The sequence below is a fragment of the Phascolarctos cinereus genome, unplaced genomic scaffold (genome assembly GCF_003287225.1).
Source record: "Phascolarctos cinereus isolate Bilbo 61053 unplaced genomic scaffold, phaCin_HiC Scaffold_5;HRSCAF=322, whole genome shotgun sequence".
NCBI classification, from domain to species: Eukaryota; Metazoa; Chordata; class Mammalia; order Diprotodontia; family Phascolarctidae; genus Phascolarctos; species Phascolarctos cinereus.
The window spans coordinates 140,296,157-140,322,710 of record NW_027555958.1 but is presented as its reverse complement, the minus strand read 5'-3'; the positions used below and the strand labels follow the sequence as shown (position 1 = coordinate 140,322,710).

Below are 26,554 nucleotides of genomic sequence, written 5' to 3'. Positions count from 1 at the left end.
CTAATGTGTTATTTTATTTGCTCTAAAACTAATCTGATTAAAGCATATATATTATATTTTCTTCTTCTCCTCTGTAATACTAGTCTAAGCACCAACAATGAAAAATAAGAATCCTTAGACCAGGATAAAAAAAAATTATCACATGATCTCTTGGATAAGATAAATAAAGCAGACTACAGTTTCACCAGCCACTAATAAGAGGTTGGAACACTTCAACCAAATTGAAATGAAAACAAAAAAATCTCTGTATTATCCTAAAATGTGTGCTTCTGTGAAGCCATATATATAGTGAGGTATAATTTCAGGAGCAAATTTCCATTTCTTTTAGAGCACGTGTTTATTCCTTAACACAGGCAATTTGAAGTCAAATCTCTACAAAGGATTTTAGTACGTGACTTCCCTCATCATGTACACGGTCCTTTTATTGCTCAGCATTGAGCAAATAATTTAGTGTAGGGAGAAAGAGCAGAACATGCCAATAGAGTTTAATTGTTTACAAACTTATTTAAAATATCTATATAAACATAAACATATATATTTAAAAATAGGCCAACTTCCTAAACAATCTTTCCTGCCTCAAATCATTATGATAGATTAAACATATTAAAAAGAAAAGAAACCAAAGCCCCTCTTATTTTAATGGACATGAGGCTGGGTCAGCTCCCAATTCTTCCATTAGGTATCTGTAACTGTTTAATGTTTTTTAATAATGCATAACAATACATTTCTGACAACACGAATATAAAAATTATGAACTCAACAAGGGGTCTATGACTTTATAGATAATTAGTTGCTGTTCTGTGTAACTTTCAGACATAATGGACTTTTCCCCATTTCCATACTAGATACAAAAAATGAGGAGTTTAGATATATTTAGAATTGAGATATTCCCTAAATTTTTTATGGGAATTAAAAAAAATCTTCAAATAGATAATTAACTTAAAATCATGATTGTTCTTCTTGCATGGGTCCTATAGATGATCTTCCCATTAAAGTCAGCAGTGCCCGTTTTATAGATCCCACAGAAGACTCTCCTAGCTTTGCAGCCATACAAGTGCCTTCACATATAAAACTTCATACCACAATTATATTTTTAAAGCTGTTCTGAGGAAGAGGAAATCTAAATATGAGTACTATGTTTTTCTAATACTTTTCACTTTAAAAATAAAGAAAACTTCTTAACTGGATAATTTTGCAGAATGTTACAGAATCATAGTTTTTAGAGCTAAGACCCTAGACTCTCCCTCCTTCTCCTTCATTTGAAGAAAAGACACATAGGCCCCAGAAGGTAAAAAAGAAGGGTTCCAGGTCTGCATAGCCAGTCAGCAGAAGAGTCCGAACAAGAATCCACATCTTTTGACTTCACATTCAGTGCTCTTTTCCCTATATCATGCTATGCTTTTGAAATGTGATATCCCATTTTATTAAATATTCATTTATAAATGACTCATTTTAAAAGCTGTATGAATTTTCAAATGATATAAAGCACTTTGTAAACCTCAAAGTACTTATGTAAACCTCAAAGTACTTATATAAACATTAATATTATTATTAATGTCCAGTATACTTCAGAAACTTCTACTCTCTAATTCTGATTTTTAATTATCTAAATAACTAGGGATAAAGAACAGATTTCATTGGTATGAGAAACTGCCTGATGAGGAAACTCCTTCTACCAAAATATGTTAACAACAGCTTCTCTATAACTTACAATCTTAGGGAGGTGCCTAGAGCAGGGCTTCTTAAATGTTTCCTACTCGCAACCCAGAAGAGCACCTGCCCAGGATTACATACAGAGTCAGTGCGGGCTAGAGGCTGCACAGAGGAGTGAAAAGCCCAGGAAGACCTGAGTTCAAGTCTTGCTGCTGACACAGTGCTAGCTGTACAACCCTGGGCAAGTCACTTCACTTCTCTACAGTCTAGGCCACAGGGGTCTAGGCAACTCTAGTAAGACTAAAAGTTGAAGGGAAGGTGTCAAGTTGTGTTGTAGAGGGGAGCACCTTGTTTGCAGCTTCCTAGACCAGTGAAATCCCAGGGCCAGTCCTAGGAATATCCACATAGAAATGAATCAGCATTTTTGTAGGGAATGATCAATCAGCAAACAAAAAAGAACTTTCTATGTTGGAATCTAGAATGATATCTTCTAATAACTGATCTCTAAAGCTATTAAAACTGCAATGTCCTTAAGCATACACTTGGCATACTTTTTCCTGGTTACTCTAACAGTAATATGAAAATCAGTCATATATACTTGTTAGAAATAGTTATGAGGCAAAATATAAAATAATTATTACTGACTTTGATCAGCAATTTAAGAGTTATCAGTTTGTAATTAAGATTCAACAGTGTTTACATTTATCAAAATTTGTAAATGGCTCATATTGTCTGAAAGCAGCATACAGCCAAAAGCTTAAAAAAAATTATTAAAGTCTAAATTCTACAGTTTGAAAAACTGATTTCAGATCATTAAGTTATAAGTGATGCAAATAATTTCTAGGTGTCAAGACTTTGCGATTATAAAAAGGCAATTTTTAGACCTTAGGTATAAAAAAAAATTTGTGTCAAGTAATTTTTTTTCCCTTTGTACTCACATTTGTATTTACACAAGCTGTCCTAAACTGTACTGAACCACATCTAAGAAGTTGAACACTAGATTATTATTTTTAAAGACTTAAGATTTTTTTTTACTCCATTAGTTCAAATAATCATGTGCTGAGAAAACAAGGCAGAGCAGTTTACTTATGCAATTGAACAGATGGGTGAGGGGGTGGGAGAGAATGAGGACAACCATTTGAGCTGATAAAACACCAAACAAGTGAGCAGAAAGCATGGGTAATCCATATGTAGATCTTGGGATTCTACTCACAAAGTGACTTAACTGTTTGGTTTTAGGATGGGGGTGGGGGGAGTCAGGTGGGCTTAAGGAATTCTCAGCCTATGAAGATCAAGAGGAATAAAAAGAGAACAGGGTGGTCCTTCAAATAGGAAGGAAGAATTTTTCTATATTCTTTACTGTGTATTTTTTATTCCTTACACCATCTTCTCTCTCACATGTTTCAAATATGATACTGGCACAAAACTTGGAAGAGAAAAAATGCTGGTACAGTGAATCAGCAGCTGTTCATAGCTATAGGGAAGTCTCCATATCCATCTTACACCCATAGCCTCTTTCTGAAATTATTAATGCCCCATACAATAATTGTTTTTCTTTGGGCAGCTAGAAGAGAAGCACCATTCTGGCTCTTACAGTCTCTCTCTCTTTGATACCTTGCTGTTAATATAATTTTACTGAGAATGAGGACAGCTGACGTTTAATAACAGCGCTTTGATTTTCAAAGCATCTTTCTTACGTTATCTCAGTTGAGCCTCACAGCAACCCTAGGAGGATATGTACAAGTCCATTTTAAAGATGAGAAAACTGAGGCTTAGAGAGGTAATATGATACGCCCATGGTCACAAAGCTTACTAGTAAGTGCTGGGAGCACAAGGTTCAAAATCAGGCCTTGCTGACTTCCAGTCTAGTACTGTATCCACTACAGAAAACTATAAGCCAGTGAGATATGAAGACTTAGAAAAGAATACAGGAAGCCACTATTAGAAACTGCCTGTTTCTCATCCAAAAATCGTATTTCTAACCCTTTTCAATTCAGAAATCCCTATCTACTTCAATATTCACATGTGGAAAAAAAAATTTGTGTTCTCTTATGTTTCTTAACTTTGGTTCTACTTAGAATTTAAAATTAGTAGTCAGATCTGAAACATTTTCTGCCTCAGTTCCTAAAAGAAATCTATTCCATACCACTGAAATCCAGGCTCATGTTGGAGGTAACAAATGATAGTTGTGTTATGCAAGATATTTTAGGTGGGAGGGACTGAAGACCAAATTTCTCTAACTAAAACCGTAGCAGAAATTTAGAGCAACAGCAAAAGACCTGCACTATCAAATTTCTGTCAATGCTTAATTTCCTACATAAAAGAAATATAAAAGCAGAATGAGTAATCTTAACACATTCTCTTACCAAGTTCTTAATGTATTTTGCTGAAGAATCATTATGAATATGAAGCTAAAATGTGCACTTTACACTGTGGTAGTTAAAACTACTGCTGCTTTCCTTCTATGGAAAGGTGGTTTCTAATTTTTAATTAAAAGGCAATTTCATTTCCTAAAACAAAGAAGTAAAAGTATATGTATATACATAAATCTGTGAATGCCTTCCAGCAAAGTTGGCTATACAAGCCAAATCTATTTTGCTACTAACTCCATTCTGGAATCAGGAGGTGTATGTATCATCACAGAAAAATTCCCCTAGCAGACAGATCTGAAAATCTTTGGTGAGAACGGGGTTAAGATGATTACTACGATGCAGTATTATGCTAATATAGCTGTACCTGCTTTTCCTTTCTAACTCTTTCTGACATCTTGAATTCTTCTTTGACCATCAAGCCACCTCTCAGAATCATGCCCCCTTTTGTACTTGAAATTTCTCTCATGCCAGAAGTCTCTTAAAACTAATTTTCCAAAGCTTTGTTTCCTCGCATGGTACATCTGGATCTTTATGATGTCTGATAGAGCCTGGATACGTTTATATCAGTCGGTTCTGCCCTCTTATTCTGTGATAGGCTGTAGCCTGAAAATTCCTTAAGGATCTGATTATGGAAAAACAATTCAGTTTCCTGCTTCATGTGTTCATGCAACAAGTGTTTACTTGCACTTTGGGGACACTGAGATGATGACGATAGCCCTGTGTTCAAAGAGCTTATAGTTAATGGAGAAGGGCCACATCAGACAAGTTAAACAAGTACTACAACATAAGGCTGAATATGAAAAACGCCATGAGAGTTACAAACAAATCAAGGGAATGAGAGAGCACAATGATTCAGGAGAGATCAGGGAAGGCTTCAAGAAGGAAATGGCATTTGAGCCACTGAAAGATGAACAGTTTCAAGAAAGAAGGAAGAAAGCCATTCATGTAAACTGAACAGCATTCGAAAAACATGGGGTAGAGCAAATAATCCAGGTTGGTGACGGGTAGGGATGCATTTAAAGAGGTAACAGAAGATAAGAAGGGTTGGTTGGGGCCAGGGCACAGAGACCAGAGTAAGGAATTTGGACTTTGAAGTCCCTGCACCAGTGAAGTGACATAACCAGAGCTCTGCTTCATTAGTCATTTTAAAATTCTGTACTTCAGGTTTAGTTAGAATGAATAATGCCTGTAGAAGTGTATTTTGTCTCATAAATGTATCTTTAAAGGTCATCATTAAAATGAGATACAAGAACAACACTGAAGGATAAGTATGTTTTTCATGCAGAAATAATTTAAAATAGGTAGATTCTTTTAACATTTTCAAAGGATAGCTAAAAGAATCTGCCACTAAAGTCCTACTCTGATGCTTCGTCGTGGCATGGCCCTGAGTTCTTGAAGGTCTTGGTGGAAAGGCCTTGAATATGGGCCTATGCATTTGTACATCTGCCATCTGAGGAACAATCCAGCTTTCACGTACAGAAAGGCTCATCACCAGGTGATTAATTTTTTTTGGCTAAAAAACTCATTAAGGTCATCAACCAAGACACAGGAGTTGCAATGTGAGTTACCTGAGGGAATGATGACAGTAAGAAGATATTTAAAAGATTAGTTCTGCTTGTTCATTCTGAATATTTCCCTCATTTCTAGGTCAGGACTGTCAGCCATTTTCTTGCTGCCAACACAAAAGAAACTATGAAGTCTCTGTTTGTTAAAATAAAAATGTACCCAAATTTCCTAGTCTTGCAAAAATATGCATTTATTTCACATACCTGCTTATATATGCTGACTTCCTCTACTGCTTTTTCTTTCTAGCCTATAGACACAGCCAGGAAGCTCTGGTACTGTCATATTATTCAACACTGTTACATCAAATACCTGCACTGGTAGATCCAATTCCTGTGGTGAGCACAGCTCTTGGAGTAATCTTTGCTGCATATTTGAGAAACTGAGATTTCCCCGTACCAGGGTCTCCAACCAGTAAAAGATGAGATTCACCTAGGAAAAAGTAAATGTGTAAAGCTTCACATGGCTATGAAAGACAACACAGGATACTTTAAATTGACTAAAACTCTTTTTTAGATTAAGTGAATTCTGAAGACTAACAAATAATTGGGGGTGAAGGAGGGTAGGTTCTGGATCTATGGAATAGAGAACATCTAGAAAGAAAACTCCCTCTATCCATGCAGATCTTCAGCTTATGGGTGACTTAAAGAAATAAAGTTTCCTGGGGGCAATAAAAGGTTAAGTGACTTGTTTATGGTCACACAGCTCCAATGTGTATGTAAAAGAGAACTTGAACCCAGGTCTTTCAGACTGTAAAGCCAGCTCTCTATTCATTCTGCTAAGCTGCCTTTGACTAGCGTATAATGACAGAACAGCATTCAATTCTGGCATGAAACTTTAAAACGTCAAATTTTATCTCTCAAAATAGACATTATGATGCTATCATTTTATATTTAATGATTGAATATGATATTCAAAAACTGTACCAAAAAGTTCTGTTCCATTGTTTTCCAGGTATTTAGGCCTACATGTGACTTTTGACAGTTTATTTTTAAATACCCATCTACTAACTTTGTCTTCTTCATCTTGAATACCTAATCACTGTTTTCACATTTTAACAATTAAGTAGCAGGAACAGAAACATTCTTATATATGCATATATATAATCATAAAATAGGAAATATTTCAAAATGTTATTTTAAAATGTAAATAAAATAATCATTTGAGTGTCTAAAAGGGCACTTCATTGATGCAACACTTAATCCAATCTGACTTTAGCACTGTCAGAATTCAAAAGCATTTCTAAAATTTATCTTAATACATATAGAACTCTATATGGAAGTTGCAGAATTCATACCTGTTAGAGATCTTAGAGTTCATCTAGCCCAACCCTTAATTTTATAGGTAAGGAAACTGAGACCCAGAGAGGTTAAGCAACTTGCCCAAGGTCATATAGGTAGTCAGGGGCCCAGCCAGGATTCAAAGCAAGATCTTAAGGCTTCAAATCCAATACTTGGTCTACTGTACCACACTGCCTCTTCCTCTAATTCAGTGTTGTTCTAGGAGATACACCAATAACACTGATTTAAAATGAGATTCTTTCAGTCCACTAGTTAAGTCACCTTGTATGGAGTTAAAGATACACCCATCATACTCAATACAGGTGCAGAGAGAGCTGTTAAAGCTAGAATACAGTGACACTGGCAAAGCTATAACATGCCCTTATAATAATCTTTGCTTGAATCTGACCTACAGTAATGTCTCACTGCAGATGGTTCATTTACCATCCACTGGCAGAAGGGGAATCAGCAGGCAAAAAATTTGGAGCAGCAGGTCTATGGGACTTGTGCTAACAGTCACAGATGGAGAGTGAGCTGGTTGTGTGACATTAAAGAGCATTATTTCCTTTCTTGCTCTCATGAAGAAAGGCCTAGAACCCAAGTACAGGCTCTACCCAAACAGACTAATGGGAATGTTAATGGTTTAATCTTGGGGACAGAAACATCCCCACTGAGAAAGTTCTTTATATCTGAGCCTTTCTGGAATTTCATTAGTGGGGTTTTGGTGAACTTTGAAGTATTACCAGAAACACAACTATGTGACGTCAGCAATATTGCATTTAGACACAGTTACTGGTTTAAAAACACGGTTAGAAAGAACCCCAGTCTTCATCAAAGGGCTTTTCATTCAGGAAAACAAAGAGTTGTGGCCTCCGTATCATTATGTGTTCCTTGGAACAAAAGAACAGGAACTAACCTCGGACCCTCGTTCCAGTAGCGTCACTCCTTTGGACACCGCCGGCAAGCACCATGGCTACAGCAAGCTTTACCAAATACATCCCAAAAACTTGAGGACACAAGCTAGCCAGGATTTCATTCCTTCCTAGGTGATGGGGTAAAAATAAAAATTGAGCAGCGTTATGACCATTTGACCATCTTTAGACTGCTTCAAGGGCCTTTTTCTCTTGTTCTTTTTGGTTTGAACCTGTGATTTTATTGGTCTGGGGAACTACTGATGCGAAAACTCCACCGATGCAGTCTGGCAACTTAACTGTAATTTCATAAACTTTGAGTGTAGATTGGTGCCCTGAGAAGCTGTGGGGCATGTTCATGGTCACATAGTTGGTATGTCAGAGATAGGACTTTTCCTGACTTGAAGGCCAACCCTATGCCAAGGTGTAATGGTGCCATTTAAGGACCATTCTGTTATAGTTAATAAGCAATTAAGGAGATAGAAAAGGAAGCAGAATCACTTTGTTAAAGTTTCAACTCCCAAGTTCCCCATCTCCTAACTTCATGAAATAAAATGTTTTTTCTGGTGCCATCTGCACTGTGCATTGAGTTTTTAATAAACTCATCAAACAGGAGATAAATAGTAAGGTGCCTTTTTCTCTCTCCTTTATTTATAGACTTTAAAAATAGCTTCTGTCTCACTCTATTGCTTTTTAACCGTCTTCTATCAAGGCTAGTTCAGAGTGAGAAACCCTATGGCTTACATAAGAGGAAGTTCATTAAAATTCTCACAAATGATACAACTAGCGGTAGAAGCCAGAGTCTCTCTGAGCAATGCTGTATTTGTGGCCTTCAGAACTTAGGGAACAGAGTTAACAATAAATTAACCCTTCTGGTCAATACAGACACAAGTTTTGAGAAACTCTATACTAAGTTCTGATTTATCTTGAAAAAGACCCAAATTTAGCACTGGGTTGATATGAGAGTAAATAAAGAGTATATATTTCAAAACCCAGGTGAGTCTCTTGTATTCCAAACTTTACATAAATAATGTCAAAGTACTTAATCTGCCAGTTTGTTTTATGGCAGAGTACACAAAGCACTGGACCTGGAATCAGGGAGACCTGAGTTCAAATTCAGTCTCATAACATTTACTAGCCCCATGACTCCGTGCAGGTCACTTCCTCATCTATCAAATGAGGATGATAATAATAACACCCACCTCCTAAGGTTGCTGTGAGGATAAAATGGAGGTAATATGTGTAAAGTGCTATGCAAAACTTAAAGTGCTATCTATATAAGTGCTATCACTATTATTAAAGTCTTGAATGAATTAGGGTATGAAATGAAGACTGGTTATTGTGTTGTCTGCTTACTCCAAGGAGGTTTTTAGAGAACCTGAGGTTGTATTAAGAAACTTTTAGTGATCCTTTTAAAACTGACTATTCATTATATTTACAATTGTAATATTAAAGACATCCTCTTTTTGTATATTAGTGGCTATAGCAATTTTCAGGGAGTGATAAGCATCTGCTGCTACAGGAACATTCCGCTTAATGTCACTGACTAGCTCTGAAAAAACTTTAGAAGATTGCAGGTGGTAGTCTGGTCAACTTTAGCAATGTTCAAAAAGGAAGATGGGGTTCTAGGAAGGCAAAACAAATTTTTACAGAGACTTAAGTCAACAATAAAATGGGGCAGAGATGTTTAGACCCAAAGTGTGGGGTAGACCTAAGAGCCTAAGCACCACAGAGTCTCCTGAGGTTTGGAGCTGGCAATCAGTAGAACTGAGAAGGGTAGAGTAGAGGAAAAGACTAGATGGATAGACAAGATTGAAGTAAAGACTGAAGTCACATCATACACAGGGGAGAAATAGGGCTCCTCTCATCCTTGGAAATCCCCAACCTCCAATTCAAGATCTAGGAGGAAATAATTTTAGACACTTTATCTTAAAAGATTAAAAAAATCAACTGCACACAGCTGGGGAAATTATAATCCATATCCTCAGAGAATCTGAGCGATCAGAAAAGTGCGAAGTTCTGCCACAACAAGTGAGACAGGGAGACTGAATGATGAGAGTGGGAGCCAAGCTCACCTTAGTCCCTGTGCATCTTCAGGAGCCATTAATGGGGCGGCCCACTGGATGTAACTCTGAACATGCAGAAGCCGGGCTGGCAGTTCAAGAAACCTGGCAAATTTTCTTGCTTTTTTTTTCCTTTGTGTTACAGAAATCCCTTTGTGTTTGTGAGTGAGACAGCTCCAGGTAAGGGTATGGCCCTTATAAAGGAACCATTGGTACAAAGCACTTAACGTCTCAGAGGCAGTGTGGTTTATGTATTGACTAGAGACCTGGATTTGGAATAAAACAAGTTCAGGTTTAAGTCTTGTCTCTCCCACATACTGACTGTGTAATCATGCTTACAAGTCACCAAGGGTCTCAGAGAATCTTCTAAAAATATGCAGACAATCGGGAAACCCCCCCACCAATGAAATCACAAGTCTATACCAAGATATTCCCAAACCCTGAACAGCTCTGTGATATTTAACAGCTTAGGGAGAGAGGAGAAACCACATCACAGGTCTCTGTGATACTTAGCAGTCTCAGAGAAGAACAAAGACTCTGACTAGGCAGAGGACTTAGCTGGGATTGGTGAGATAACCTGACCCGATTTTAGAGTGGAAGGTTTGGCTAACATGTATTAACAATACTGGTCAGAGAGTTTTAGTAGGGTATGCCTATATTTGGTGCAAAAGTGTTGCACTTGGCCTATGGTTTTGCCACTTCCGTAGTGTAGGAAAATAAGCCAGCTACTCCCAATTGGAATTTCAAGTGTCATCTGTAACCTTAGGAAATAAAAGTATGTACAATCATTTCCCTCCTCAGTTTGTGTATTTGTGTTTTAATTCCCTTCTTGAGAGGCCAAAAAATCATCAAATGTACAGGTGGGCTTTAGAAAACTAGTTTTTATAATGATCCAGGTTGACTAAGAGATGACTAAGCCACAGTGTATGTGATGTTGGGCACCAGACATGTTAAGAAAAGAAAACTTTAGGGGAAAAAAGGGGATGTGAAAGTAATGATTTGATATAGGTTGGAGATGCTGCAGAGGGCGTGAAAGTCCAGAGAAGAATTAATGAGAGAGAAGGGAGGACTGGAGTGCAGGGTATCCAATAAGAGAGGGAAGGAAAGAGAAAGGGAAGAAGCGAGATAAAGAAGAGAGGTTTGCTAAAGCAGTAACACATTCATAGCAGAATAGATTTAGATATGGAACAGACCTGAAAGACCACCTGCTCCAATCTCTTCATTTTACAGATGAGAGGTCTAAACCCAGGAGTATGGTGATTTGTCCAAGGTCTTTAGGAAACCACTCAGAAGAAAATGACAGAACCAGGATTTGAACCCTGGTATTATAACTCCAAATACACCACCCTATCCAGTATCCCACAAGACCTTTTGCGAGGAATGTTCAAACAAGTTTTGGTGCGTGATTATAAACTCAGATCTATGTAAGTACAGATACATGATTTCACAAGCTGGAAAGAAGCTCAGAGGTCATCCAGTGCAGCCTCCACATTTTAAAAGAAGTGAGGCAGTACAGCATAAAATGCCAGATCTGGAGTCATGACATGTGAATTCAAATTCTGCCTCAACCAGTTGCTAGCTAGCTGTGTGATCTGGGCAAGTCCTTTAATCTGCACTTGTGCAAAGTCTGCTTCCTCATCTGCAAAATAGGGATGATAATAAGAGTACATACCTCCCAGGGTGGTTGTGAGGATAAAATGAGATAATTCTTGAAAAGCATTTTGCAAACCTTAGAGTGCCACATAAATGTTGGTCATTATTATTGTTGTTTGACAAATGAATAAACAGAGGTCAGGTGGTTTGAATACAATGTAATAATAATATAATTGTGACATAAATAAACGATACATATGAAGACTTCAGAGAAGCATGAAGAAATTTATATGAACTGATGATGGGTGAAATAAGCAGAACAAGGAAAAATATATGTAATAACTATAATGTAAATAGAACAAAAAAATTACATGAAACACAATATGATTATAGTGAATGACCAAACTTAGCCCTGGAGAAGAGTTTAAAAAAAATTACCTCATTCTTTTCTTTGCAAAGGTGGAAGACTATGGATGTGGAATCTTGTGTATGCTGTCAGACACAATTGATGTGTTGACTGGTTTTGCTGAATTGTCTTTTTTTTTTCAAATTCTTTGTTATAAGAGATGGCATGATGGGTAGGCAAAAGGTATGGATTTTCTTTTTTGCCTTTTTTTTTTTTGGTGAGGCAATGCAGGTTAAGTGACTTGCCCAGGGTCACACAGCTAGTAAGTGTCATGTGTCTGAGACTGGATTTGAACTCAGGTCTTTCTGACTCCAAGGCCAGAGCTCTATCCAACTGAGCCACCTAGCTGCCCCAAGAGGTATGGGGTATTTTAAAAATGATGGTAATATAATGCAAAAGGATATAAAATTTTTTAAAGAGGTGTTAGATTGCATAAAAAAGGACTCCTATCTCAAGTTCCTGGAAAGGACAAATTAATCTGGAAATAAAGGAGTTATAACTGAAGCCTGCTAACAAAGGCTTAAGGATATTCAAGACATAGGGTTAGGAAGGTGCAAGATGGCATAGGGGGGAACCAGGAAGGAACTGTTGATAACTAGATGCCTGTATTGTTGAGTCAAAATGGATTCAATGAACAAGCTAAGAATATGTATTAACTACTTGTATAAATATTCTATACCCCAAGATTTCCTCACACTATATTACAGCATTTTTGCTCTCTAAATGGCTGACTCAACATGTGATATTTTCCAGACTCATATGGAAGTGTTACCAGGAATAGGTAAAGACGAAAGTCTGTGCTCCAAAAAAGAAAGTCCTTATGTCTTGGTTTGGTGGCAATGAAAATGACCAGTGACCAAATAAAGAGTACTTTATATTCAAGGGTTTCTGAAGTAGTTTAGTCATAGGAGGAAACGCAGTAGAGTAAACACTATTCCACCCAGAACTGCCTCTAGAAACTGGTTCAACTCAACTTCAGTTGTGTAGATTTGGCACGGAGAGAACCACATGAGATGTATGTGAGATGTCTGGAAAAACCTTAAGTCCTTATAAAAGTCAGCTATTATTGTTAAACTTGCATTTAGAATATAAATAATGTTAATTCCACTCTGGTCTGGAACAGCCATCAAAGTCTAATATACCTCTGATTGAAACCCCAATCTAGACTGGAGCACTCCCAGGAGTTAGTTGCTTATAGGGTCTGTTTGGTTTGTGTCATTCCAGAATGAGTATAGGGTGGCCTTGAGGACTCAAGACCCTTGGCAATGAGTAAGGCAGTATCAAAGAGACTTGTACTAACCTTCAAATATTAGTACAAAACCTAAAGGTCCTAGGTTCAAATTAGTCAAGACCTTTGGAGCCAAAACTAAACTGAAATTGAGCCAGCCAATGGGAGACAGTGAAAGAGTGAGGCACAGGGGCAATTTACAATATTTTCAGGCTTTTTTAGCCAACATAATGAGCTTATTTTTTATTTAAAATGGTTCCTTTCAGGGTTACTCCCTCTTATCTTGAGTTAATGATACCAGAATGCTGTTTTGTGTTTTGTATACTAAGAAGGCTCTACCAGTTTATACTATGTTTGCTGTGTATCTGTCTTACCTCAATTTCCCCATCTGGAAAACGGGGTTAATAATAGCACCTACCTCCCAGTTGTTAAGAGGATAAAATGAGACGATATTTGTAAAAAAGGCTTTGCAAACCTTAAAGCACTTTATAATGTTAGCAATGATTATTATTATCACCAACTAACACTTTCTTTATTTCCTTCTCAAGGATACTGGCTTTGCTGAGGAAGGACTTTTCCCCTTCTGGGTCATCTGGTCAGTGCTGTACTACTTTAATCTTTGTTTGCAGTGAGTGAAGAATGCTTTGATAATCTCCTTTTGTGAAGCATCAATACAGAGCACTTCAGAAAGTACGATGACAGGATTGTACTTTATTATCCTACTTTGCCAACACGCAGAACTGAGCAGTAGAGTTATAATGAGCAGGAAGTGACTTTGGTAGTTAAAATGGAAGCTCTTCCAAACAAGTGCTCAAGTGGTTTATGAAGAATATCAATGAAATTTACTTTCTGAAATTAAAAAAAAAATCTTTCCAAAACTTTAAATGAAAGGGGCTTCCTACATAAGACCATGAAGTATAGAATTCATTAGTATAATAAGTGGGACCATAATGAGTGTGTGTTTATATATACACATTTATAGACACACACATAAAATATATATTTTAAATTTTAGGGTTTGTTAGAAAACTACAATTATGCAAGAAAAATGGTTCCATTTATACATACCCCATTGATATGATCAGGAGTAAGTTGTCTATACATACAAAAATATCAGCATTAATTGCTCAGACTTTTTAAAAGATCACCTATAGTTAGTATTTAGTGAGATGATGAATATCTGATCAAAATAGTGCATGTGAACACTAATAATACTTTTGTGCTTAGAATGTGCTTTGATTTTGATTTAAGGACAAATTCATATTAGATTTAAAGTTGGGCATGTCTTAATAGCTAATCAAAAATTTCTCTTACTAGCTCCTTTTCCCCCAGAAGATGCCTCCAGGAAAGAATTAAAGGGGAAGATCTGACATCTCGGGAGTTAAAAGGTGTTGTACCTATTTTAAAATTTTAAACAAGATATTGTTTTTTTAAAGCCTTACTGAGATATTTTAACATGTATAAATTTTATCATAGAAAAATTTATGTTAAGACAGAAGATTTTTGTTGTGTGATGAAACCTTTTCATTGAATTACACTAGTTTCTTCACTAACATCTGCCTTTTTCCCCTTTCCATCCACTTCTGTCTCTCTCATATACATATGTTCTTTCATTCAAAAACTCTAGCTAAAATGTCTTATAAGCCAGTTATGTACCAGAAAAAGAAATAACTTTAGAGAAATATAATATTATAGAAAAACAACAAAATTTGTTTTAAGGAGATAGTGTATTTAGAGGCTGCACGTGCATTCCTTCTGAAATTTATGACAAGACCAAAGACTTTCTTCAGCTATAAGAAGTTAAGAGTTTCATGAAACTCAATCTTAATTTCCCAAGAAGTTCTTTCAACATAGATGATAAAAAGGCTTACAGTACAGAATAAATGTAGAGACACTGATTCTGACCCTGTATTAACCTAATTGTTGAATTATACAAAATGTATATGTGTTCTAAAAGTATTCATGATATCCAAACAACAAACGAAACATCAGTGAAAACTTAATCACAAACCTGCCAAGGGATCGTTCTTGTAATGTTCCCAAAAATTCTCAAATTCCTTGCGAACCTCCTCATCAATGATGTTGCCTGTGGACTGTTCGTTATTCACTTGGACATAATTGGCTTTCAAGACTATCTCCACATCACATCGAACATCTTGATGGAAGGGGTTCCATCGCTGCATCACTACCCCATAAATGGTGAGGTCATCACCTTGGGAAGAAAACCAAGTTAGTCAAGAGAAGTGTCTCACAGAATAAATCATTGTCCCATCTGGTTTTGAGGGAGGTTCACAAACAAAGAATTCTGGGGAAAAAACCAATATACTAGAAAATAAGTAAACAAGCACTTAATAAGTACCTATTACATGCCAGGCTCTATGCTAAGCATTTTATAAATATTATCTCATTTAGTCTTTGCAAGAACCTTGGGAGGTAGGTGCTATTATCCCTATTTTTATGTTTAGTCCCTATTATCTCTATTCTACAGTTGATGAGACTGAAGCAGACAGGTCACATAGCTAGTCAGTGTCTAAGGCCATGGTTGAATTCAGATCTTCCCAACTCCAGGTCCAGAACTCTATCCACTGAGCCACCTAGCTCTCGCCACTAGGACTCACAATTTCCATAGGAAACTATATTTGCAAAGATAAAAATGATGCTAACATTAAAAAAATTTTTTCTAAGTCCATAAGAGCACTAATCTTTACTGGAAAAAGTATTGTCCTGAATGATGATTCACTTCTTCAAAAGATCTATGATTTCATCTCCTTCCATTGATACAGAAATCAAAAGCCCCCATGCCTTAGTTGATGATCTTCATGATCTGTGTCCAAAAAAACCCCAACCAAAACAACTCTTCACCTGGTAGTGAACAAATTGTAGTGTAAGCCTACAAATTTAACTAGTCTGGTCTATAGGTGACAATCTGTCATTTGGCCATACCACTAACTTTTTCCAGATCGGAAAGACTTGCCAAAAGCTTATGTTTCACTGGGACAGTCTTTAAGAATCTAAAGTCACCTCCGTACCTTGACAAGCTAAAAGTAGGACTTTAGTGGAAGCACTTAAAATAAAGAATAAATAAAATTATTTGTGTAAAGAGATGTAGAAATTGAGGCAAAGAGAGTTTAAAGCACTATCAGCTTGACGGTAGGAAAGAAAGCAGAAGAAAGCTATTTTCTCACTATGTGTTTATTTTCAGAGCCAGCATCTCCATTTTAGAGAAACCCCTTAGTTTAACTGATCCTTCATTATACTTCAAAGACCTTTCACATAAATTTCCAGGAGCAAGGGATCAATCAATTAATTACTTATACACCTCTGTGTTAGGCACACTGAAGACACAAGGAAAGAAGGTGGGAAATCTGACCCTCAAAGAGCTATTTTATCACATGAAACAAGAAGTACACATAAGGAAATACTAAATGCATACAAGAAACAAGAAGTACACATAAGGAAATACTAAATGCATACAAGAAACAAGAAGTACACATAAGGAAATACTAAATGCATACAAAATAGATGTAAGGTGATCTTGTTGGGACCATGAGGGGGCACTGGCAGCAGGGGAGTTGTTAATCTAGTCATTATGAAGCTTTCATGGTTCTTTGACATTATGTGATCCTTATTTCATTAATTTCCACCTAAGGAGTTCCTCTCTTTGAATTTACAGGTGTTTTCTTCCTATAGCACAGTGCCTGGTACATAGTAAGCACTTAATAAATGCTAGCTGACTGACCTAAGGTTCACAGGATCTCAGAGTTAGAGCCAGAAGGGCCCTAAAAGGTCATCTAGTTCAAATCTTTAATCCTGTTGATGAGGATAAGGTCCAGAGATTTAAGTGACTTAACTTATAAATCATGCAAGTACTAAGCAGCTGAGCCAGAATATGAACCAAGATACTCTCTATCTCCCCATTCATTTTAGATTTCAATTCCCTATTTACTATTTTCTTCAGTCCTCTCTAGTCCAAAGATTATTATTCTTGCAAGATAAAATAGAACAAAAACAAAAGATAAATAGTTGTATCTTACCATTTTCCAATCCCTACACTTCAATTCTGAGAGATTAGTTGGAGTGCAAGCTCAGTGTGATTCTACAAGGTGATGAGATATCCTGCTGTACAGAACATGGAAGGTGATATAGTATTGTCATGTCATATCAGCCTTTGTCAGACCATTTCTGCTCAGTTCTAGGTTCCATGTTTTAAGAAGTATATTGACAGCCTATAATATAGTCAGAGAAGGGTGAGTAGGCAGATGAGGGGACTAATCATACAATCATCAGTTGAAGAAAGTGAAGATGTTTAGAACAGGGAAAGGGACGTGACATCTGTTTTTAATTGTCTGAAGGGCTTCCACATGGAAAATTAATTAAAATTGTTTTTTGCCCCCAAATGAAATAATAATAGTAGATATGTATATGTTTGTAAAGCATTTTATATACAATATCACATTTGAAAGGGAAGAATTAGAAGCAGTGCATTGAAGTAGCAGAAGATTTCAGCTTGATAGAAATTTGATAAAGTTCCTAACAATTAGGGCTCTTTCAACAGGCTGCCTTGGTTAAGTAATGACTTCTACTTGAATTAGCTCCTCCTCAGGTACAGGTTGAACTTGATGACATTGAGGTCACCTCCAGTGAGTGAAATTCTGTGTCTTTGGCAACCTGCCCATTTACTTGCATATCACAGTCTGGAAAAACGTGTTTTTAATTAATTTTGTTTCTCTAGTATGGATGGTTCAACCAATATTTGTACAGTCTGATGGATAGCACTGAGGAGGCTTTGAAGTACTCTTGAGTCTTAATACAATTAGTATAATGTCATCTAAAAATACGTGCATTTGAAGAACCTTGCCTTTAATAAGTCATCATTCTTTGGTTTGGACTTCGTGCCATATCTTCTGTGAAACTAGCACAATATTTGGGCCCCATATGAACATCTGATTGCAGAAGTGCTGGCCCATGGTGGGGGCATTTGCACAAACAGCTCAGACTTGAGGAGACGTTGTACTGCTAAATTAGCCGTCACCAGCAAAGCCAAAGCTTGCATCCTGAACCTGTTTCTGGTCTCATCTACAAGTGCTCTGGGGATTACCTGGCTTATCTGCATCTATGGCCATATTGCCTGAAGGACATCTGCAAATCAACAGCTTTTCACTATTTTGTGAGATTGTAACTGCTTGTTGTCTCTCATCATCCACTGTGATGTTTTTCAAATGTTCTTATATTTTTTACTAGAATTGTTCCCGGCCACCATAAGTGTCTCCTTGGAAAGAAATGGAAAGTATTTGCTGACTAAGGTAGTTTCTGGGCTTTTTCAGCCTCCTTTTTGTGATGGTTTTTGTTTTGCTTTAGTTAAAGTTTTCTAAGATGGTCAGGGTTCAAGGTCAGTGTTTCGCCCTAGTTAAACTTCCCCAAGATGGAACCAGGTAAATGGCATTACTTTTGTCCATTTCCTTTTGGGCTGGGTTGACAGTTTGTCAAAACTAACCACATACTGTAATCAGTGTTTTCTCTCCTACCTGACAGAGATTCAGTTTCATGTACAATTTTCTCCTATTTCTACATTACATATGGAAATGTTAATTTCACTTGGTGTTTGTAAAGTTCAGAATAAAGAGAAAATAAATTGGAAAAAAAATCAGTGCCTTCTTATGTTTCTCCTTTGTTCTAACTTGCTTTTTGACTTCTGCTCTAATGAGTTGATGATCTGTCTGTATACAGAGTGTTTCTAAAGCATTAATAATAATAACAATAATAACCAAGCAGGCAAGCAACCAACAATAACTTATTAAGCACCTAGTATGTGGCAGGTCCTATGCTAGGTGCTGGGAATGAAAATACAATGAATAAAAAATCCCTACTGGAAAGAAGCTTACATTCCAAGCAGGGAGCTAACAGGCCACATAGAAATACAACAGACATTTCTACTGTGCTTTCAAAGTTTGCCAGGAGTTTTATATTCATTATCTTATTTGAGTTTCACATCTACCCAGGCAGGCAGGTACTACAGATATTATTCCCATTTTAAAGATGAAAAAAAAATATGCCAGGCTAAAGTGAGTAAAGCTGACCTTTGTTGACTTTTAGCACCTGAAAATAAGACTTAGCCAATCAATTAGCAAGAGCTTCCAAACTGCCTCACATGTTCCCCTCAGGCTGTTCTACATACTGTCCAGGATATAAAAAACAAAACATAAGATATTATCACTGCCCTCAAGGAATATATAATATAGTTGAAACATGGAGTGTTAATCTCAAGGTTCAGCTCTAGATCCTTGCCTACTCCTTATTTTACACAGAAGATAGTTCCTCTGTGCTAGGAGTTTGCTATTCTTCATTTCTAATCCTATATCCTCAACTCCTAACCCTATATACTTAATGTGGTGTCAGTGCTGCAAAATATTTTCCAGTGCTATTAGTGCCAGAATAATGTGCCATTCCTAGGAGGCTTCACATACAATCTGCAGGCAGAACTGTGGCATTTTGCAAAAAGCACTCAGTAAATGCTAAACATGTGGAATTCATGCTGCTGACTCACAGACTGAAATATTACACACATATATTTGTAGTCAGAGAGAGCTTCACACAAAATGTCAAGAAGCATAGTGTTTAAACTATGGAGTGCCTCATACGTATACTAAAGATCCTTCCAGAACTATTGCTCAAAATATTGATGAAGCTCAATGAGAAAAGAAATTGGCTAATTCTATAACATCACCTCACTAAGGCAAGCAACTCGATATAGGTTATACATGTGTAGTCATGCAAAACACTTCCATAGTAGTCATATTGTGGAAAATTATATTTCCCTTCATCCTAACCTCCCCCTCCCACTTATTCTATTCTCTCTTTTGACCCTCTCCCTTCTCAGGAATGTTTGCTTCTGATTACCCCTTCCCCCAATCTGCCCTCCCCTTTATCATCCCCCTGGCTCTCTTAATCCCCTTCCTCCCTATTTTCCTGTAGGGTAAGATAGATTTCCATACCCAACTGAGTGTGTATGGTATTCCCTCCTGAAGTCAAATCCCATGAGAATAAGATTAACTCATTCCTTCTCACCTTCCTCCACTTTCCCTCCATTATAAAAGCCTTTTCTTGTCTGTTTTATGTGAAATAATTTACCCCATTCTATCTCTCCCTTTCTCCTTCTCCAGTATAATCATCTCTCACCCTTTAATTTTATTCTTGATATCATCCCTTCATCTTCAACTTACCCTGTGCCCTCTATCTATATATCTATCTATCTAGCTAGCTAGCTAGCTAATTTTTTTCCCCTCCAACGACCTTAATACTGACAAAGGTCTCATGAGTTACAAATATCATCTTTCCATGTAGGAATGTAAACAGTTCAACCTAAGTCCCTTATGATTTCTCTTCCCTGTTCACCTCTTCATGCTTCTCTTGAGTCTTGTATTTGGAATTCCAATTTTCTATTCAGCTCTGGTCTTTCATCAAGAATGCTTGAAAGTCCTCTATTTCACTGAATGCCCATTTTTTTTTTCTGTTGAAGGATTATACTCAGTTTTGCTGGGTAGGTGATTCTTAGCTGTAATCCTATCTCCTTTGCCCTCTGGAATATTATATTCCAAGCCCTCCAGTCACTTGGTGTAGAAGCTGCTAAATCTTGTGTTATCCTGATTATGTTCCCACAATACTTAAATTGTTCCTTTCTAGCTGCTTGCAATATTTACTCCTTGACCTGGGAACTCTGGAATTTGGCTACAATATTTCTAGTTTTCCTTTGGGCACCTCCTTCAGGAGGCGATCAGTGGATTCTTTCCACTTCTATTTTACCTACTGGTTCAAGAATATCAGGGCAGTTTTCCTTGATAATTTCTTGAAAGATGATGTCTAGGCTCTTTTTTGATCATGGCTTTCAGATAGTCCAATAATTTTTAAATTATCTCTTCCGGATCTATTTTCCAGGTCAGTTGTTTTTTCAATGAGATATTTCACATTGTCTTCTGTTTTTTCATTCTTTTGATTAGTGTTACAATGCCTTGATTTCTCATAAAATCACTAGCTTCCAATTGCTCCATTCTAACTGTTAAGGAAGTATTTTCTTCAGTGAGTTTTTTGACTTTCTTTTCTATCTGGCCAATTCTGCTTCTGAAGGCATTCTTCTCCTCACTGGCTTTTTGGACCTCTTTTGCCATTTGGGTTAGTGTATTTTTTTTTTTAGGCAACTGGGATTAAGTGACTTGCCCAGGGTCACACAGCTAGTAAGTGTCAAGTACTTGGTCTGAGGTACGATTTGAACTCAGGTCCTCCTGACTTCAGGGCAGGTGCGCTATCCACTGTGCCACCTAGCTGCCCCCTAGTATATTTTTTAAGGTGTTATTTTCTTCAGTTTTTTGGGGGGTCTCCTTTAGCAAGCTGTTGACTTGTTTTTCATGATTTTCTTGCATTACTCTCATTTTTCTTCCCAGTTTTTCCTCTACTTCTCTTACTTGCTCCTCAAAATCCTTTTTGAGCTCTTCCATGGCCTGGGACTGATTCATATTTTTCTTGGAGGCTTTGGATGTAGGAGCTTTGACTTTGTTGTCTTCTTCTGGTCATATGTTTTGATCTTCTTTGTCACCAAAGAAAGATTCTATGGTCTGACTTTTTTTTGCACAGTTTGCTCATGTTCCCAGCCAATTACTTGAGTTTTAAACTCTTTGTTAAGGTAGAGGTCTGCTTGCAGTGTGGAGAATGTACTGTCCCAAGCTTTGGGGGTTTTGTACAGCTGTTTTCAGAGATACTTCTAGGGACCTGTAAATTTTCAGTTCTTCCAAGGTGGTATGATCAAGGGCAAGGTGTTTACTCCTTTCCTGGTCTGTGCTCTGGTGATGAGTGACCACAAGGACTCTTTTCTGCCTTGTAACTGTGAGGAGGATTCTCTCTGCACTGCCACCACAAACTCCACCATGCCCCAAGACTACCACCCAGGACTGTGACCTAGATCTAAGAACAGGCAAAGCAAGAGAATCCTGCCTCAGTGCCAGCAAAGAGATCCCTGCAATCCCCCTCTGATCAGCCACTTGAACCCCCTACCATCTGTGGACTGAAAGCTCCCGAAGCCACCACTGTTGCTGTGGTCACTGCCCTTGGGCTACATTAGGGCCAGGGCTGGACCATGCTCCTCTTTCACCCAGATCCAACAGACCTTTCCCAGTGACCTTCTAAGTTGTCTTTGGCATTTGTGTGTTAAGAAGTCTAGAAACTGTCATGGCTTCCTGTGATTCAGTACCCTGAGGCCTGTTCCAGGTTTTCTCTGGCACTGTCTTCCCATGCTGAACTGTGCTCCTCTTCGAGACTGGTCCAACAGACCTTTCCTTTTTTTTTTTTTTTAGGCAATTGGAGTTAAGTGACTTGCCCAGAGTCACACAGCTAGTAAATGTCAAGTGTTTGGGCTGAGGCCAGATCTGAACTCAGGTCCTCCTGATTTCAGGGCCGGTGCTCTATCCACTGCGCCACCTAGCTGCCCCTAGAGCCATTTTTTACAGGTATTTGGAGGGGTTTCGGGGAGTTCACTCTGCTATCTTGGCTCTGCCCCTGTGTGTGCATTTATTAACATACACACACAAACACACACACACACACATTCACACTCGCTCTTCACTTTCTCCAGACATGGTCACTAAGACTTAGCTGCCTTCTTACCCTGGAAGTTCCCTAAGAGCCTGGGGCCTTCTCAACCTAGTTCATCTCCCTATCATTTGAGTCCCCTTCCTCTTCCCCACCCCCCAATTTTATTAATTTATTGAGTTATCAACAATCACTTCCATATGCTTTTGAGTTGAAAATTTTTCTCCCCCTTCCTCCCCCCCACCCTCCCCAAGACAGCGCACAATCTGATATAGGTTTTACATTTACATTCCTATTAAACATATTTTCACATTAGTGAAGTTGTAAGTAAAAATTAAAACCAATAGGAGGAACCATCATAAAGATGAAACAAAACTCAACAGAAGGTAAAAATAAGTGATAGCAATTCGACTTCCATGGTTCTTTCTTTGGATATGGACAGCATTTTCCATCCTGAGGCCTCTGGAGAATGTCTTAGATCCTTGCAATGCTGAGAAGGGTTCAGTTTAACAATATTAGTCATTGCATAACGTGGCTGTTCCTGTGTACAAAGTCCTCTTGGTTCTGCTCACTTCACTCAGCATCAGACCAAATAGGTCTTTCTAGGTTTTTCTGAAGTCAGCCTGTTCATTTCTTATAGCACAATAGTATTCCATTACATTCATATACCACAACTTGCTCAGCCCATTCCCCAACTGATGGGCATCCTCTCAATTTCCAATTCTTTGCCACCACAAAAAGAGCTGCTATAAATATTTTTGTACATGTGGGTCCTTTTCCCATTTGTATGATCTCTTTGGGATATAGCCCTGGGTCAAAGGGTATGCACATTTTTGTAGCCCTTTGGGTATAGTTCCAAATTGCTCTCCAAAATGGTTGGATCATTTCACAACTCCACCAACAATGCCTTAGTGTTCCAATTTTCCCACATCCTCTCCAACATTTATCATTTTCCTGTTTTGTCATGTTGGCCAATCTGATAGGTGTGATGTGGTACCTCAGAGTTGTTTTGATTTGCATTTCTCTAATCAATAACTATTTAGAGCATTTTTTCATATTTGAGTCCCCTTCTTCAGACCCTCTATTTTAGAACCTGGCCAGCAAAGCTTCATTTCTCTTTCAGTTGTGCTTCATCACCATGCAGGTCCCGGAGTCCCAAATTCCTACCTTTAGCATTTCAGCTCCCTTTTATATATTATCTTCCCTCATTAGAATGTAAGCTCCCAGAGGGCAGACGCTGCCTTTCTTTTTGCTTATATTTGTATCACCAGTATTTAGCACAATCCCTGGTGCGTAGTAAGCACTCAATAAATACCTGCTGCCTTGCCTTGTTGCCTATGTCTTCACAATAACCCTATGAGGCAGGTAGGATAAACACATGTTAACATCATTGTTACTTAAATTTCTTACCTACCTTAGGCCTACTTTCTTTCTGAGGTCTGCACTGCTGCATTATCACATGAACAAAATTTTGTAAAAAGACTGGGAAACATGATATCACAGCTTCTTGACCATTCTACAACTATACTTCAAAGACCTTTCCTCTCTTGAGGTCCACTTGTACCACCTTATTCCCCATCTTTGTTACATAGAAACAAAAAAGATTGAGATCTACAAGTGATCTTAAGAGATCATGTAGTACCATCCTCTCGAGGCCCACAGAGGCAGCATCCCAAAGATGGCACCTGGTTCACAGTTTTCCTCTCTACCCTATTCTTTGCCATCATCCTCAGGGATTTCAATATTCAAAGAGAAACTAAATGGCATAGCTGTTTATAACCTTGGACTTACCTTTGATTCTTCTGTCTTCCTAACCTTTCAAATATAATCAGTAACCAGACGTGTTGATTCCATCCCTACATCACCTTCCAAACCAGTCCCATCCTTTCTAATCCTACTGCCACCCCTCTCTTAGAGACCCTCAACAGCACCCACCTAGACTACTACAATAGCCTCTTTCCAGGATTTCTGGCCTCTACTCTCTTCTTCCAAAATGCATCCTTTATAATAAGCATGCATAGGTCCAGTTACATCACTCCTTCATTCAAATTATCTTCCAGTGACTCTCCTTTCATCTGAATCCAATTTAAATGCCTCTTCCTGGCATAATCTGGCCTTTCCAGTTTTAACTCATATTACTCTTCCTTGGAATCTATGGTCCAACCAAACTGAATACTTTGCTCTCTCTACATTCCCTACCACTCCTGGTGTTTTAGCTAGGATGAATTTGGAATGCTGATGGGCAGCTAAGCAGAGATGTATAGTAAACACTTGGTAATATGGGACTGGAGTGCAGGGGAGAGATTTAGGACTATATATATCGTTTTGAGGGTTATCAACATAAAAATGATAATTGAACCCATGAGAGCAGATGACATAAAAAAGGTAAAGAGTATGCAGAGAGAAGCAAAGATGGTTGAGGGAAGAACCTTGAGGAAAATTCATGGTTAGGATTCAGGAAAGAGATGGACAATGATTTAGCAAAAGAGACTGGAGAAGCAACAACTCAAACAAGTAAGAGGAGAACAAGAATGCACTGTCCCAGAAGTAGAGGAAAAGATGTCTCAAAATTAGGGGGTGGTTAATAGTGTCAAAAAGAACAGACAAGTCAAGGAGGACCTATACTGAGAAAAGGCCATTGAATTTATCTACTTATCTTTAGGGAACCAGTTTTTATTAGTAATTTATACATCTATGGAATCTTGTCTAGGATCAGAACTGAAATGTTTAGTTTAAAAACAACAACAATCAAATCTGCTGGATAAATGAGGGAGAGGGGGATTTTCAAAGCTCGAAATGGTAGGAGCCCAGAAGAAATGCTTGAATCAATGGGCATCAGGAAGTAAAACCCTATTATCATGCAAACTGAGACAAAGACATTATTTAACAAATGAGAAATTCATTTGATATGCACATATATTCTTTCCATTTTGGTAATTTGAAGTATTATTGGTGACTATCTTTTTTTCTAGTAAGATTTCCATCAAAGTAACAAGTTAATAATAAAATTTACATAGAACTTTTAAGGTCTGAAAAAGCAATTTACATACATTAGCTTATTAAAACCTCACAACAACCATTTGAATAGTGTTACTGTCATCCTTATTTTATAGAGGAAGAAACTTACTTGCCCAGGGTCACAAAGCTAACTAGTAAATGTCCGAATTAAATATATTGGGAACTCATGTCCTCTTGATTCCAAGTCTAGCACTCTATTCCTTGTACCATCTAAGTGCCTAAAATCATAGCCTGAGAGTTGGGAAGGACCTTAGAGGCCATCTAATTTGAGCTTAATTCACAGATAAGGGAACTGAGGCCCAGAATGATAAAGTGACTTGCTTTAGATCACAAAGCTATTAAGTGGAAGAGCTTAGATTTGAAACCAGGTCCTCTTACTCCAAATCCATCACTCTTTCTATTAAAAGACCCAGTCCTCCTTTAATGCCTCATCACAGGACAAAGGCAGGTTCTTGAAGGCTATACTAGAAGACTCTCAGATCTAGAGGTACAGACTTTGAGAATGAACCTGTGGAAGGGCTATTTGCCTATGGTCTGTTCAACAACTGAGATTAAGTTTGAAGAGGCTAATTACAAGAAGAATGGCCATATTAAATAGTTTACTAAGACCTGTGTGTGTAGTGGGGAAGAGGGTGAAGGCCATTGAACAGAGCCATTTAACCTTCAGAAGAGCAATTTCAGCAGTGACAGGGTCAGAAACCAGAAATATGAGGGGCTAAAAAGTGGAAGCACCTATACTGACAACTCCTTCTAGGCCTCTGGCATTGAAAGCTAAGAGGAAAAAAAGATGATAGCTTAAGTGGAGACCAGGATTAAGTGAGGGTGTTTTTTTAAAAGGATGAGGGAAACCTATAGGCAGCAGTAGACAGCAATAGCTTGAAGATGAAAGGC

General features: G+C 37.7%; 1 protein-coding gene across 1 annotated transcript in view; it reads right to left on the bottom strand.

Moving 5' to 3' along the window:
• Window positions 1-26,554, bottom strand: part of MCM9 (minichromosome maintenance 9 homologous recombination repair factor) — a 187,699-nt gene that overhangs the window by 118,589 nt on the left and 42,556 nt on the right. The window contains exons 5-7 of the mRNA XM_020971614.2: window positions 15,081-15,281; window positions 7,785-7,910; window positions 5,901-6,020 (exon numbers count right to left, since the gene is read on the bottom strand). Coding sequence (XP_020827273.2) covers window positions 5,901-6,020; window positions 7,785-7,910; window positions 15,081-15,281 — 447 coding nt within the window. The remainder of the gene's footprint in view (window positions 1-5,900; window positions 6,021-7,784; window positions 7,911-15,080; window positions 15,282-26,554) is intronic.